Source organism: Medicago sativa, chromosome 4 (genome assembly GCF_051527215.1).
Source record: "Medicago sativa cultivar Bolivia chromosome 4, Bolivia_mono, whole genome shotgun sequence".
Classification (NCBI taxonomy): Eukaryota; Viridiplantae; Streptophyta; class Magnoliopsida; order Fabales; family Fabaceae; genus Medicago; species Medicago sativa.
The window spans coordinates 54,743,112-54,758,231 of record NC_140752.1 but is presented as its reverse complement, the minus strand read 5'-3'; the positions used below and the strand labels follow the sequence as shown (position 1 = coordinate 54,758,231).

At 34.3% G+C, this 15,120-nt stretch overlaps 3 protein-coding genes across 3 annotated transcripts; 1 reads left to right on the top strand and 2 right to left on the bottom strand.

The window, feature by feature from the left end:
- Positions 1 to 1,275: 1,275 nt before the first annotated feature.
- On the bottom strand, positions 1,276 to 2,196 carry LOC146929915 (uncharacterized). The gene has a single exon (XM_085707434.1). The coding sequence runs from the start codon at positions 2,194 to 2,196 to the stop codon at positions 1,276 to 1,278; it is 921 nt and encodes a 306-aa protein (XP_085563560.1).
- A 596-nt stretch (positions 2,197 to 2,792) lies between these two features.
- On the top strand, positions 2,793 to 3,198 carry LOC146929914 (uncharacterized). The gene is made up of 2 exons (XM_085707433.1): positions 2,793 to 2,894; positions 3,024 to 3,198. Exons 1-2 carry the CDS (start codon positions 2,793 to 2,795, stop codon positions 3,177 to 3,179), a joined length of 258 nt encoding a protein of 85 aa, XP_085563559.1. The 3' UTR covers positions 3,180 to 3,198.
- A 6,352-nt stretch (positions 3,199 to 9,550) lies between these two features.
- On the bottom strand, positions 9,551 to 13,725 carry LOC146929913 (receptor protein kinase TMK1-like). The gene is made up of 2 exons (XM_085701604.1): positions 10,988 to 13,725; positions 9,551 to 10,262 (listed from the first exon to the last, which is right to left on the bottom strand). Exons 1-2 carry the CDS (start codon positions 13,413 to 13,415, stop codon positions 9,754 to 9,756), a joined length of 2,937 nt encoding a protein of 978 aa, XP_085557730.1. The 5' UTR covers positions 13,416 to 13,725; the 3' UTR covers positions 9,551 to 9,753.
- Positions 13,726 to 15,120: the final 1,395 nt, after the last annotated feature.

The following is a 15,120-nucleotide window of genomic DNA, read 5'->3' as shown; positions in this document are numbered from 1 at the left end:
GGTTTTATTTTTTTGACATGTAGATTGTTTTTCCTTTTTTCTTGCGGAAAAAGCATATGGTTCTTTCTCCTCAATCTATTTGAACTCACTTCTGTATGGTGACATAATGTATGTTGGATAATTCAGAATTGAAGGTTTAGTAACGATGATTCTGTTGATATACTTACTAGAAGAGACAACTTCTAACTTGTAGTATGTTTACAGGAAACTCCACTTGATCTGAACAAGCTGCCAATTGAAACTCAAAATCTTCTTGCTGTGTGCGATTCATCACCAGAAAAGGATTATTCTAAGCCAATGCCTCAAATTTACAAAAGGCAGCGCGATAACTCCGATAATTCTAATGTTTCTGGAGATTCATTATATTTATACCATAACAGTCAGAATCTGTGCTTGTCGACAATAACCACTGCAGAGACAACTCTCCCAACAACCGCTGCTGCCGTCGCAACTGCCGAACCTGCATCAAACCAACATTTTCTGTCTGCATGGGAGATTACTCGGCCAGAATTGTTTGACGTGGCGAATGATGAACGTGCGCTTCAGCAGGTTGAGGTGGGCATGAACCAATTGATGAGGGATATTCACCAATTGGTGAGGAATATTCAGACATTGCGTTCTTTGTCGAACAATCCCAATCTGTATGCAGTGTGCAAGAAGCAAACAGTGAGGGATATGAACCAAGCAGAGAGGTTAATTCAGACATTGTGTTCCGTGTTGACCAAGAGCAAAGCTGTATGACTGAAGATTTCCGTAAATGGATCGTGCAATGATGAGAAATCCTTAGGAATTGGGAGTGATCTTATTCCTTGTATGATGTACTAGTGTGATGTCTTCAATTAAGTTTGGGGATCTGTTTTTTCTTGGTCATACTAACTAGTACTTTTATGTAATTTTTCTAGGTTAATTATGCACATCATCTATTATCAGATACTGAAAAGGTAGCTAATTCAGGTGGCTCGACAACTACATTAGACGGCGATATGAGATACTGGAATATTTTGCCATAGTTAACTCTGCTACATTCTATTAAATATTTTCTTTATAATAAAAAATGGATGTACTAGCCATCTTTCAAATCCTTGAACCACTTCTCTATAAAATGTGACTTTCTCTTTACTTTTTTTTTTTTTGAAGAAACTAAAATGAATTATATTACCACAACCAAATGGCCTTCCTAGCACTAGGTGTGCTAAGAAAGAAAAAACCAAGGTTCAAACAGAATATGTACAATAAATACAAGTCACCACAAGATTAACCAGAAAAAAATAACTATCAACCAATGCCTAACATTGCAAACGGACTAAGCCACCAACCATGGTAGTTGAAAGGCAAGCTAGCAAATTTCCCTTTCAACCACATAAAAGTCGACAACTTTATTTTGTCCACCACTTGCAAAATGGAGCAAAATCTGTTCTTGAACAGCCTGTTATTTCTTTCTTTCCAAATTTCCCAAACTGTTGCACACCAAATAACCTGAAGAATGAACCTCCTAGAGTTGGCCGATCCCGCAATGAATTTAAACTGATGAAAAAAACTTGATACATCACCAGGCATAACATTAGCAACATGAATCCACCTGTAGATATGATTCCAAACAGACCCAAAGATATTACAATGTAAGAAAAGGTGAGAAGATGTTTCCACCTCCCCACACCCACCAACACACATCTGATCATCGACGCCAATCACGTTACGACGATAAAGATTATCCTTAGTGGGCAACCTATCTCGAAACAAGCGCCAAACAAATAACACCACCTTTAACGGAACCTCCTTGAGCCGCAAATGATGCATGGACTCCTCATTATCGACATAAACATTATTAGACATAGACAATAAATTATAGGCACTGCAGACAGTATAAACAGAGGATGTATCCACACGCCAAAGTCTTCTATCGACCCTATCAACCTGCAAAGTGACAGTAGCAAGTAAAAGCCTAAGTTCCCCTAGAAGCTCCTCTTCCCACGCTAACAATCTACGCCTCCAACTCCACGCCGCCCCCTCCAACCCCCACCCCAAATGATGCATATCAAACACAGACACACTCTTCACCACCGCCAACTCATATAATCTTTTAAATCTAACATTAAAGGACGCTCCCCCCACCCAAACATCCGTCCAAAAGAGAGTATTTTTGCCATCGCCTAAAGATAGACAAGTGTTACCACTAAACCACTCTTCCGAACGCATGGGAGATATAACCTGCCACCAAGCTGAGGCCGCTCGGCCACCCTCACCCACCTGACCTTCCACCACCCCGTACCTAGCCGCCAACACCCTATACCATAAACTATCTCTATCAGTTAACAACCTCCAGCACCACTTCCCTAATAATGCAAAATTAAAATCCCTAATTCTCCTTACCCCCAAACCACCAACCTCCTGACTCCGACAAATAGAATTCCAATCAATCCAAGATATTTTCCTGTGGTCTACACTCCCCCCCCCCCCCCCCCCACAAAAGAAATTATTAAAAATAGATTCAATAGAGGAAACGATACCTGACGGAGATTTGAAAAAAGAAAGGGCATAAACAGGCAACGATGACGGGACAGACTTCAAAAGAACCAAACGGCCGCCTAAAGACAAGTATCTCGAACTCCACCCTGACAGTCTAGAGTTAATACGCTTCAAAAGAGGATCCCAAAAAGCCAGACGACGAGTCTCCACCAATAGGCAAACCAAGATACACAAAAGGAAAGGAGTCGACTTTACAGTTCAAAACCATTCTCTTTACTATTGTAACATTCACAACTTTTAAACCTTTCTTGTATACATTAACATTGATGGCATCAAAGACAATTTTTGCCTTTGTCATTGTATTGACTCTCTTGTTTTTGATTATGATGGAAGAGCCTTCTGGTACCAAGGAAGGTCTAAACAGGAAGGTTTGTTTCCTAAGGCACACATAATTTTGTTCAATACAAGCTTCTATCTTTTTTTTTCTAGGGCAAAATTTTATTTTATTTTTTAAAAAAAAAATAGATAAAATTATTTGGATCTGTGTTTTTGTGCAGGTTTTGAAAAACAAGAGAACAAATTTGAAGGCTTTAGTATCAAATGGTTATATGTATGATGAAAAATCAGTGAGTTGGGATCAGCTAAGGAAGATTCCTTCAGGGCCAGACCCTTTGCATCACAATGGTGGCACCCCCAAGCCTGAAACACCTTAATGCTGTTGAAATGATCTTGTTGCTGTGCCTTACTTTCTTGCTGGCTTTCGGTAGTAATTTGTCTACTTAATTATGTAGCTAGTTTAATCAATATTAACTTTTTAAGTTTTTTTTAAGGAACTTATTAAGTTTAGTATGTTGTGTAATCTTTAAAAAAAAGTTCAGTATGTTGTGTAGTCTTGTGGAACATTTTCAGCTTCTTTCCAATTTTCTCTTTGTGGATTATATATGTTACCAAGGTTGTCAAAATCGGGACTTTACTTCAGGTCGAAAGGGAATAGCAAAATCAGGATTCGTAAAATCGCAATCAAAATCGAAGGATTTTACTCCAGGACTTTTGTAGAATCCATATTGGAAATTGTAAAATCACAATCAAAATCGATGGATTTTACCAAAAAATAATAATACTAAATATATGTTATAAATTGTATATAGACTTAGTTTATAAGAAATCGTAAGATCGCAATCAAAATCGATGAATTTTGCCTATTTTAGGATTCTACCATGGATTTGAGTGGTTGAAGGTGAAGAAAGTCGCAAAATTCTGGATTTTAGGATTTAAGTCGAGATTTTGACAACAATGTATGTTACTATGTTAGTACCTTTTATTTAGAAGGAATAAGTTTTTTAATTTAGGCTTAATTGCATTTTTGACACGATGTTTCACAATTTTGTGATTTTGACCCATCTATAAAATGTGCTATTTTGATCCTCAAGTTTGCTCATTTCTTTTCATTTAACACCCCTACTCATATTTTGTTAAATATATTGAGGTGGCATGAATTTTTTTTTACATGTGGCATACTCTAATTGGACAAATGTTAGATGACTTTGGAAATTAATTTGTGGATTACTAATTGAAGAAATTCATGTCACGCAATTTCTTCCAACTCCTCAAAACTTGATACAACTCTTGAAAATCCACATTCATTAACGTGAGAAAATTCACTTTTATCGTATCTCTTTTGACCGGTGTTCCACAAATCAAGTGTTAACTCATAAATTCAAGTGAGTTTACGATTTTAGGTGCAAAAAATGTGTTAACTCGGAGTTAAACTCGGTTTTTGGTGAAATCAGAATGTTTAACAACGTAAACTCGGGTAAACTCGACCGAGTTTACATTTGAATTTTTTTGGACTCATTTTCTTTCAAAACCCTTCTTTTTTCAAACGCAAGGTACTGAAATTAATGTTGAAGTGAGTTCAATCCATGTATTTGGTTTTAATATTGAAATCCCTTTATCATCTGGAGAAGAATATGATGAAGTTGAAGATGAAGTCATCGATGATAATGATGTTATGAAACTTTAGAAGGATTGAACTTTTGAAGAAATCAACTAGTTTATTTTTTGGATAGGTTTATTAACAACTTTAAAAACTTGTGAAACTTGGTTTTTTTAGATGGTTTAGAGTCTTATGAAACTTATGATTTTGCGAGTTAATTTTGTATTTTGATACTAAGTTGAACATAACTCTTTGGTATGGTGGTTATGTATACTTTGTCTTTATAATTAAATCATATTTTGCATTATTGACTTATTTGCAATATTATATTAGCTTACATATGTCATGTATATAATTTTAATTTTAGATAAACTCGTACGAGTTTACGAGTCGAGTTTACATAGGTAAAACGAGTTGAGATAAACTATCGAGTTGTAAAACCTTGTTTTTGACCCCTCAAAAAAGAAAATCGACATTCATTATTATTCGGGAGAAAATCCTAATCCCATAGATTGGAAATAAATAGAAAGTAGTGACATAGTTTGTTTTGTGTCTTCTTATTCGCAAATTATAAGACAAACCAAAACTACAATTGTATATATTAACTTCTATTGTTCCTTTAAAATCATTTAAAAGACTGAACTTTTCTATTCTTCACGTTTGTTTAGGGTTGTAAGTAGGTCGAGTTTGAGTCCAAATTCTTTCTAAAGTTTCAAAGTATTAAATTTACTGAACAGAGTTATTTGTGAAGTTTAATTAACTCAAACTCGAGCTAATAAGGAACAGAGTTATTTGTTTAGGGTTGTAAGTAGTCCTTATAAAGTTTAATTGATGGAAATTTTTTATAAGGACTAAAAATGCTAATGGAAAAATTTTATAGGGACTGAAAATGCTGATGGAAAATTTTATAAGGACTAAAAAGTGTGATTTTACTTAATTAACCCTAAAAAAAATACTATTGTACTAATGTACAAACCCCAATTGCCCTCGTGAGGTTAGTTTAGTTGGTATGGACAAAGCATAATATATGCAAGGTTCGGGGTTCAAACTCCGGCCACCACAAAAAAAAATGTACAAACCCTAAAAGAGGTAATAATTAACATTAACAAGTAGTATAAACCTCTCAAAAAAATAAAAAAAAATAAACAAGTACTACCAACAACTCGTGCAAAGGAGGGCCTTTTTTTAAGAAAGTCGAATAGTTACATGTTATCTATATTTAGTTCGTTGTAAAAAAAAGTACATACTCAAATACTCAACAAACACACAAAAACTCTTAATCTGAGACGTGATAATTTTTTTTATAAAAAAACACAAGTACATTCTATCTCACCCTATGGAAGGTTAAAAAAAGGACTTACATGTACTTTTTAAAATAGAATAGTCTTTGTGCACAATTGACTAATCCATATAATTGACTAGAACCACAATGAATGACAAAGTTCTCACTCAATAATTTTAATGCTTCTCCATTTTCACGATTAAAACCTGAATTGGTGTGAACGCTTCAGTTTTTAAGAGAAGGAGACCTTGGTAATATGGAGTTTGATCGGAAGATAAGTAAAGTCTGATCAATAATTGTTCCACCTAAAAATCATACCCATGTTCTCTTGAACAATTCATTATTTGGTGGAGCTCATTAGCTACTTGAGTCCAATTACTTGGTTAAAGAATTATTATTTTGTTCACTACTTTTATAAAACAGTATATATTTATTATTTATATAAAATTTTCTAACGTTAATGTATGATTATTGTTGTTTGAACCTGAAAATTAGCTGAAATATCGACTAATAGCTCTCAAATGCGATTCTCTTTTCTTCAATTCATTACGTACATGAGTATTAAGCACGCAATTTGGATGTTCTTTGAGCTATTAAACTGTGAAATGCATAAAATGTAAGTCAAGCAAAACTATAATGGGATAACTTGCGTAACAAAATTATTCCATTGACTATGTGTGTTGAAAAATTTACAAGTAAAACATTTATATGCAAACACTAGTCATATTGGCAAAAAAAAAAAGTAGCATACAGAAGTTAGTCTAGTGGCTAATTACGCGGATAGTGCAAATTCTTCCATGGGTGGGGTATGTGGTGCCCCACGTTTGATCGCGCAACTTACTCAGAACGTGTTTCCGTGCACATAACTACTTCAATTAATGGCGTTATAATCATGGAACATGAGTAAACTGTCAAAGTGTCAAGTTCCATCGAATTTTAATTGATTCTAACACTCCCACGATCGTCGTGGACTTCAGTAAACTTAAAAAATATTATACTAACTAGCATTCACTCAACCAATCGATTGAGAGAAACTCATATGATCCTAAACTCACTTGTGTCCTGATCTTAGCTAACAAGTTATTTATTCTTAGAACAAGTTATATTATATACATTTTCTTTGCTTTTATAAAAATTCTAAAGAACGAAAAATCGATAATGTAACGTAAAGGTAATGATATATTTCTGGTTAATGGTGTAATTTGCCAAATATGATCATAAATAAATGTTTAACCAGTTGATTGTGATGTTTGACAAGTAATGTGATAATCATATTTATGCAACTATGAATTAAACTACTTGGAAATTAATAATATTTATAAGTATTTTTGTTGAATTGAGGTCTTGTTATAACCATATTCCCCACTATCCGTACTTGTAAAAAGAACATTGTTATGATCAGACATTCTACATAGTCATATTTTGTCAACCTTCATCTTTGTCAATCTTGCATTTGTTGTTAAACTCTTTAGTTTTTCTTCAAAATTGTTGACTTTACATTTACTCGTGATTCTCTTCGACAAAATTTAATCTTCACTCGTAATATATATGAGCTAAAAGCTTGAGAATCAAATTTTTCAAAAAAATAATAATTGAGAATAAAACTCATACCATGGTCCTGTGTTGTACTAGTCTCAATTAAATTGAATACAAACAGAAATGGCTATTTCTTGTTTTAGAAGAAACAAGTGATATATGGATTTTAGATAATTATATAGATAAGAAGAAACAATACCCGGGCTTTACCCTCTTTTTGTTCCAAAAAAAGAAAAGAAGAAACAATACCCAAAAAATTTCAAACAAAAAAAAAACTCAAAATTCTCTTAAAAAAAATCTGGCTTCTTTCACATGGCTCATTCTTTGAATCCCATTATTAGTGAATCCATCCAACACACTATAATTAAAACAATTGTACGATGAGACAGGTGAAGATTAAATTCCTAAACTTTAGGTGTTATTTAAATTCAAACCTACTCTCGTACTTCTGAAGTTATATTTTGGTCCCCACATCACATGATTAACGAACTAAATTTGAGTCCAATCATTTCCATAGGGGGGCAGTACTTTAAATAAGATCATGAAAGTTTTGGTGGTACTTATGAGTTATGAATACCAACGCTATAATCAAGGTCATGAATATAGGTGGGTAGTATCATCCGCGATATGTGGCTTTTTCTAGTATCATCAAGTTTTTGCATTGAAATTGTTGGCCTAAAACAAGTATACATGCAAGACTAATTCCTCGAGTCGGGCAGGCCTATGTGGACCACAAAGCGTTTTCATCACAAGTTGAAGCGCTGAGGCATATTCATGGCTAGATTCAAACCTATGACGTTTATGTTTGGCATCACAGTTATATGTCAGAATTACGATGACCCGTCGTGATTTTCCAAAAGCTACACTATGAATCTTCTGCAAAATCATGGTAGATCAATTCTGACCTACTCACCGTGATACCAACCAAACACGACATCTAATTAACTTGAAAGAAACACAAATCATTTCATCTAAACGCTCTTGAGTTTCTTTTTATGTTGACATTTATTATTGTGCGGCTGTTTTTTTTAATTAAAATAATTTAGCTGAATTGGAAATCATATACCAACCAGAGTGGAGAAAATATTCTCAAATAACACTTACAAATATGTTGATAATAAGAGAAACTTAAATTCAACACAAAAATTTCATACACAGAATATTATTTATTATAGAACAACACAAATAATACCTATAGAAGACACATAAGTAAAATCTTGTTCACTTGAGATTAGTCTTGTAGCTTCTTAAAGGTCAGAAGAGGCAAGTAAAAAGAAAAGAAAAGGTGGTCCAACAAAAGGTAAAAGAAACCGTTAAGAGCTTTTAACTATTCACAGGCTCTCACTAAAAGCACTATACATGTGTGTGTACCATGTGAAATACTCACGCTTTGCACCTTTTCTTCTAAGAACATCATCATTTGTTAATGTTTTCAATCTTCAATATTACTCCACGGGATTAGTTTCTACTTGTAGTGAGACACCAACCAAATGTATACATTGGATGGCTAATATCCTAATGTGGGCAAATGCCTCAAATGTCTAACATGTTACATGTAGGTCCATCCTAGTTGTCCACTTGTTCCGGTGCACCGTAAAAAATGTCATTGTTTGGGAATCGAGGCAAATGATAATTTATATACAACAACTATACTGTTCAACCTAACGAGATACCTTTTATAAAGAACAAAACTATGACAAACTTACACTCAAAGCGGACTATACCTCAAAACACTGTGTGGCGTACTTGAGGGTGGAATGGAACATTGGCGACTCCACTGGGGAGAGGTCACATAAACTCTCCCTTAGACTCGACTGAGAGGCAACTGTTCCGATACACCTTACAAAGTCTCACATTGCTTGAGAATCGAGACAAGAAGCATTTTATAATGCACAAAACCATGAAGGGATTGCATTCCAAGCAGACAATGCTTCGAAACAGACGCAATGTGTCGTACTTCAGGGTGGAACGGGACACCACCTAGTAAGGACAATACCTCAGAACGGATGCAACGGAACACCGTCTAGTAAGGACAATACCACAGAACGGACGCAATGTGTCAGTACTTGAAGGTGGAAAGGAACACCACCTACTGAGGAGTTTTAGGGATTTAGCTCTCCTACGATAGCTCTAAGGTACTACAATAGTAGGAAGTAGGAACTACTAGTTCTAGAGAGGAAAATACTTTCTAAATTCAACTTCTTCAAGCTGCCATTGACATTATTGGTTAATATTGACTTACCTTGCAGCATAGTTTCATTATGTTGACATAGGCTACAAAAAAAAGTATAAAAATATATAAAAACTAATAATAATTATAATAAGAGTGCTTGCAAAAAAAAATATAAAAAAAAATATCTTTTTTTATCTACATTTTCATATCCGTATTAGTAGTACCTTAAAGTACTCTAAAGTACAAAAGCAACAAATTTGAAACAAATAGATTATACCTTTTTTTGTTGCCAAAACAGACACAACAAATATGAAAGTGAATTTTACACAAAGGACACGGTGCATTGGATTTACATCCAAATCATCTAGCATCAGCAGAAGTAAATGAATCTGCAAAACCAGAAGGTTTAGCTGGTATACTTCCTTTACTATTTTCAAGACTTGTATAGCTTGTATCTTTCCCTTCTGCTTCCTTCCAAATTTTCAACATTTGCGGAAGTGGTTGACCGAAGTCAATGCCACCGGCATAATCGAATTCTTCATCAACCGGTCGCCATTTCTCGACTAACTCTGACAGCACTTTGACTGCATGCCCCATATCTGGCCTATGGTTTGCTTCCCTAGCAGTGCAATGTCCGGCAAGTTCAGCTACGATTGAAATACTCTCAAAAGTCTCTTCGCTTACTTCAAGTGTTGGATCGATTGCAGCCATAAGTTTTTCTTTGTCCGATTTGATTTGCCAAAACCATTCGGCTAAGTAACGGTTTTCCTCTGGTCGGCTTTCGTCAAGAGCCATTAATCCGGTCAGCAGTTCCATCAATACGACACCATAGCTGAACACATCCACTTTAGTCGTGATTTTCCCCATCACTGAAACTCACAGAAAATTTTAGTTAGTGTGTGGGAGGCTAGATGCATTACACAAATGTTCAAGAAGTGTAGAGATATAATCACATCTATATCTTACATCAATATAATGCAAATCTAAGAGATACAGGGATCATATAGCTCCTATATTCTTTAACACTGAACTCGTGGTTTTAAATTGCAGTTACGCTTACGTTGCAAACCTTTATATTGTGGTAAAATACTGACCAAAGCGGCCGCAGTTACAGTTGCAATAATGTTGCGGAAACCTCTAACACTGTTATATTGTGGTCACAATTGCGGTTGAAGACCACAATTTATAACAATGTTGAGCTCACTAAAAACAAATATACCATTTTCTTATTAACCTTAAATAAAGTTGTGTTTGTATACTGTGACCAAACACTAATCCACGGCAGAATAAAATAATGTAAAAGTATATTCTCAAATTGCAGATAAGGCCAAACAACATGTTACATACAATATAACTTATTGGATTTGCGTTTGCTTTTGCAAAAAACAAACACAACCTTTTGTTACCTAATTTTTTTTCCTTCTCAGATGTCTTTATTTTAAGAACATACTAACTGAAATAAATTAATAACTAGGGATAAATAATGTGGTAATATGCAGATATTAACATAACTATGCTTTTATTCTCAATTTGGAAAACTGTTTCATGATCATAGAAAAGGAATTTCCAGATGTGATTTAAAGCAAAAATGTACCTGCATATTCAGGGGCAAGGTATCCAAATGTTCCAGCAAGTCTTGTTGCCATAGACTTTTCACCATCCGGTGCAAGTTTCACCAAACCAAAATCAGAAACTTTAGCTCGAGTATCATCTCCAAGTAAAATATTTGAAGACTTGAGGTCTCGGTGGATGAACGTCTGTCGTGCAAGAGTGTGAAGGTATTCTATTCCTCTAGCAACATCAAGTGCTATTGCAAGCCTCTGTGACCAAGACAAAGGGTCCAAATTCAAGCTTTTCCAATGGAAAAGATGTCTACTTAGAGCACCAAGAGGCATGTATTCATAAACCAAAAGCCTCTCATTTCCTTCAATGGAATAGCCTAACAAGGATACCAAATGTCGGTGCCGAACCTTCGAAAGAACGGCTATTTCTGCTTGAAACTCGTCGATTCCCTTGTTTCCAATAGCTCCACATTCCATTCTTTTCACCGCTATTTTTGTTCCATCTTCAAGTTCACCTTTGTAAACCGTTCCAAATCCACCACGGCCCAACTCATTTTCTGAAGCGAAATTGTTGGTGACCCTGCGCAGAACTTGAACTGAGATAACTAGGTTACCGGCTTCAAATACATGATAGCTTTCGGTTTCGCCACTATTGTTAATCAGAGAGCTTATTCCTGTCTTTGTCGATAAGCTCCCTTTGGTGCTATCCGACGCTGCCAATTTAACTATCACTTTTGGATCGGATCCATCTTGACTTTGAGCCACGATAGAGCTAGAACCATCCAATGAGTGTTTTTTATTCTTCTTCTTCTTCACACAACAGCATATAAAGAGATAAATAACCAATGCAGCTACAAATGCAAAAACTGCAACTCCAGCCACGATTGCTACTGTTTTGAATTTATTCGAGTTACTCTGTTGAGGATTTGATTCGACATTCCTAGACTGATTGGAGCTTGAACTTTGCCTAGGGGAAGGTGGAATAACGACAGATGGTGATGGCGATGGCGGTGGCATCAGATATGGCGGCACGTTGTGTGGTGAAGGTGGTTCACTTGCAGGTGATGGACTTTTAACAGGAACCGGACTTATTCGAGTTTGGTTATCGAAAAGAGGGTTACCATCAATGATAACCTTCACACCATCACGAAAATTCGGCAATGGAGGTTCAAAATTGTTATCACTCAAATCCAACAAACTCAATGATTTCAATTCCGTAAAATTACTAGGAACTTTACCACTTATATTGTTTCCTCCAAGCCTAATTTCAAGTAATGAATCTAACATAGCAAGTGAAGGACTCAATGTACCATTAAGCTTTCGTCGAGGAAAATTGATTCTAGACACCTTCGAGTTACTGCAGCTCAACCCAAACCATGGTTCTCCACAAGGATCATTACCAACCCATTGAGTAATAAGAAATGATGGATAATTCAGATTACGAAGAAAATCCAACAGAACATTAACATTAGAAGCACAATCAAGACCAGGTTTAGTTTGACAAAAGGAATTAGAATCATAAGATACTTTTGCAGCCTTAAACTTTGGTATTGGACCAACAAACATATTATTATTTAACACAAGTAACTTAAGATCCATATTTGCCAATGAATTTGGAATCAAACCTACAAGTTGATTACCATTGAGGTTAAGCTCTTGCAGTGCAGTCAAATTTCCAATATTCGACGGAATCGTTCCGGTGAACTTGTTTCCATGTAACCAAACCTGTCTCAAATATGTCATTGAAGCAATAACATCAATAGAACCTGTCATTCCAGCACCTTGTTGATCATTCAACCACAGAACCTGAATCGAAGATTGACCGAAACTAACCGGAATTTCACCCGAAATTCTGTTACCTGAAAGCCTCAAATTTGTCAAAGAAGACAATGTGCCTAGAAAATCAGGTAATGGACCAACCAAATTACAATTCACCAAAGAAAGATTTGTTAATTGAGCTGAATTTTTCAAGTCCAATGGAAATGACCAACCATTAGTAGCATTCAAAGGGTTTTCTTCCAAAGACAAAACCTGAATATTATCAAGTCCATTGAAGAAATCAACAGGGATTGCATCAAATTCATTGTAATCCAAAAAAGCATATTGCAAATTGGATAATCCACTAAAACTTGGCAAAATTCCACTAAGATTATTTCTTTGAAGACCTAAATTCTGAATCTCAGAAAGCTGGTTAAAATTTGAAGGCAATGAACCTTTAAGACCAAGATTTTTTGCTTGAATTTGAGTAACTCTACCTTTAGAACAGAACACATAATTCCATGAAGGTGGACCACATGGATCATTACCATTTTCAGGCCATTTCAGAAGCTCTGAATTCTTCAACCCTTTTTTGAAATCATTCAGAATTTTGAGATCATTTGGGTTGGTTTCACCATAAGACATTGAAATCAGAAAGAAAAATAACAAAAAGATGAAAACTTCAATTTGAAAATCTACCATGGCTGAGTAAATATTTTTGTGAAAATGATGATCAAGGTTGAAACTTTTCAAGAAAATTCACAACCCCATTTGTGAAAAATATCAATATGTATCTGAATTCTATGATTAAAATGAGATTGAAACAAAAAGACAAAGATAGTGAAAATGAAGAACAGGAACATTGGTGAGTGAGTGTATGTACATTTGTTGTTTGGTTGTTACTCTCACCGACAAATAGGAATAAACAAAAGGAAACACTATTCACAAAATGGTGAAGTGAGGGAGTAGAGAGAGAAGACAAGAAAAGAGAACAAAGTTGTTAAAAGAGTGTGTGGAACTCTTTTTCTTCAAGGAAGAAAATAAGCAATATTTTGATTTTGTCAACAAATAAAAAATGGAATATTTTAAAAATCAAATCAAATATTAAATTCGCGAGACTTTTAGATCATGATTCAAATATTTTAAATTAATCGTCGATCACGACAAAACAACGGTCAAATTGTTTATAAATGACGGTGATTTATAATTTAATCGGTTGACCAATCTATTCGCTTTATCGTTTTTAGAACATTTTCGAGTAATTTTAAAACTCTCCTTAAACAATATTATGTCAACTCTAGTATTGAGTTTACGAGGAGACAAGCAAATGATGCAACCTATGAATTAGCTAAGGCGGCCACATTCTCAGCTAGTTTCTAGATTTTGGTAGAAATACTAGATTGTATTAGACACATTTAAAGTAATGAAATGTTATAAGCTTCTTTCCTAAAAAAATATAAACATTTTCACGCGTGGTGTGGTTTTAAAAAATATATCGTTTTTAAAACATTCCATGCGTGATTATACAGAAGCGTTTTAAAACTAGATTGAATGAAGCGATTGACCACATATTCAATGGTTGATTTTGTCATGGTTGTATTATAGTTTGATTGAACCGCGATAATCGGTTGAAATGAGTTGAACAATTAGTTTAACTAAATTTCATTCTCTAAGATGGTAATATGCATAACACAACTGGTTTGAGTTAAAAGTTAAAACGTTGAAAGTTCATAGTTCAAGTAAGAGAAAAAGTATCATAACAAGTACTCCCTCCGTTCCATTTTAACTAAGTCTTTTGTTCATTTCACACGTATTAAGAAAAAGTGTATAAGTGAAAGAGAGAAAAATTGTTTTGAATGTCTTGTCAAGTATTGATGCATTCTTTTTTATCATAAATACAAAGTAGAATATATTGAATCGAGAGTGATGAAAGTAATATTAATTAGAGTTATAATTGGAAAAAACGTAATTTTTGTTGTATTGAAAAGTGAAATAAGTCAATTTTTTTAGGACAATATTTTTTTGCAAATAGCTCAGTTATTATGAGACGGAGGGAGTAACATACTGTCATTAAAAAAGAATCCATTTTTCAACTTTATTTTTATTTATTATCTGATTTGTAGGTCCCACCCATTCGATTTATGATTCATTTTTAAAACATAATGCTAATAAAGAAAAAGATCGTCTATCTCATTTTAGATGTAAAATTATTAATTATTACCCCTCTGTCCAAAATTATATCTCATTTTAGAAAAATTTGTTTGTTGCAAATTAGGTATCATTTTTTCTAATTTTTTAATTTATGTTTTTCAAACCATTAATAAAGGATAATTTTGTAACATAAGTCATAATTACTCTTTTCTATACAATATTAACTACATTTTTTACTCTACGTCAAATTTTTAAA

Coding starts and splice junctions, on each gene's coding strand:
- LOC146929914 (XM_085707433.1), top strand. CDS start 2,793: ATGGCATCAAAGACAATTTTTGCCTTTGTCATTGTATTGACTCTCTTG. Junction 2,895..3,023: donor AGGAAGGTCTAAACAGGAAG/GTTTGTTTCCTA, acceptor GTTTTTGTGCAG/GTTTTGAAAAACAAGAGAAC.
- LOC146929915 (XM_085707434.1), bottom strand. CDS start 2,196: ATGCGTTCGGAAGAGTGGTTTAGTGGTAACACTTGTCTATCTTTAGGC.
- LOC146929913 (XM_085701604.1), bottom strand. CDS start 13,415: ATGGTAGATTTTCAAATTGAAGTTTTCATCTTTTTGTTATTTTTCTTT. Junction 10,263..10,987: donor CCTTGCCCCTGAATATGCAG/GTACATTTTTGC, acceptor TGTGAGTTTCAG/TGATGGGGAAAATCACGACT.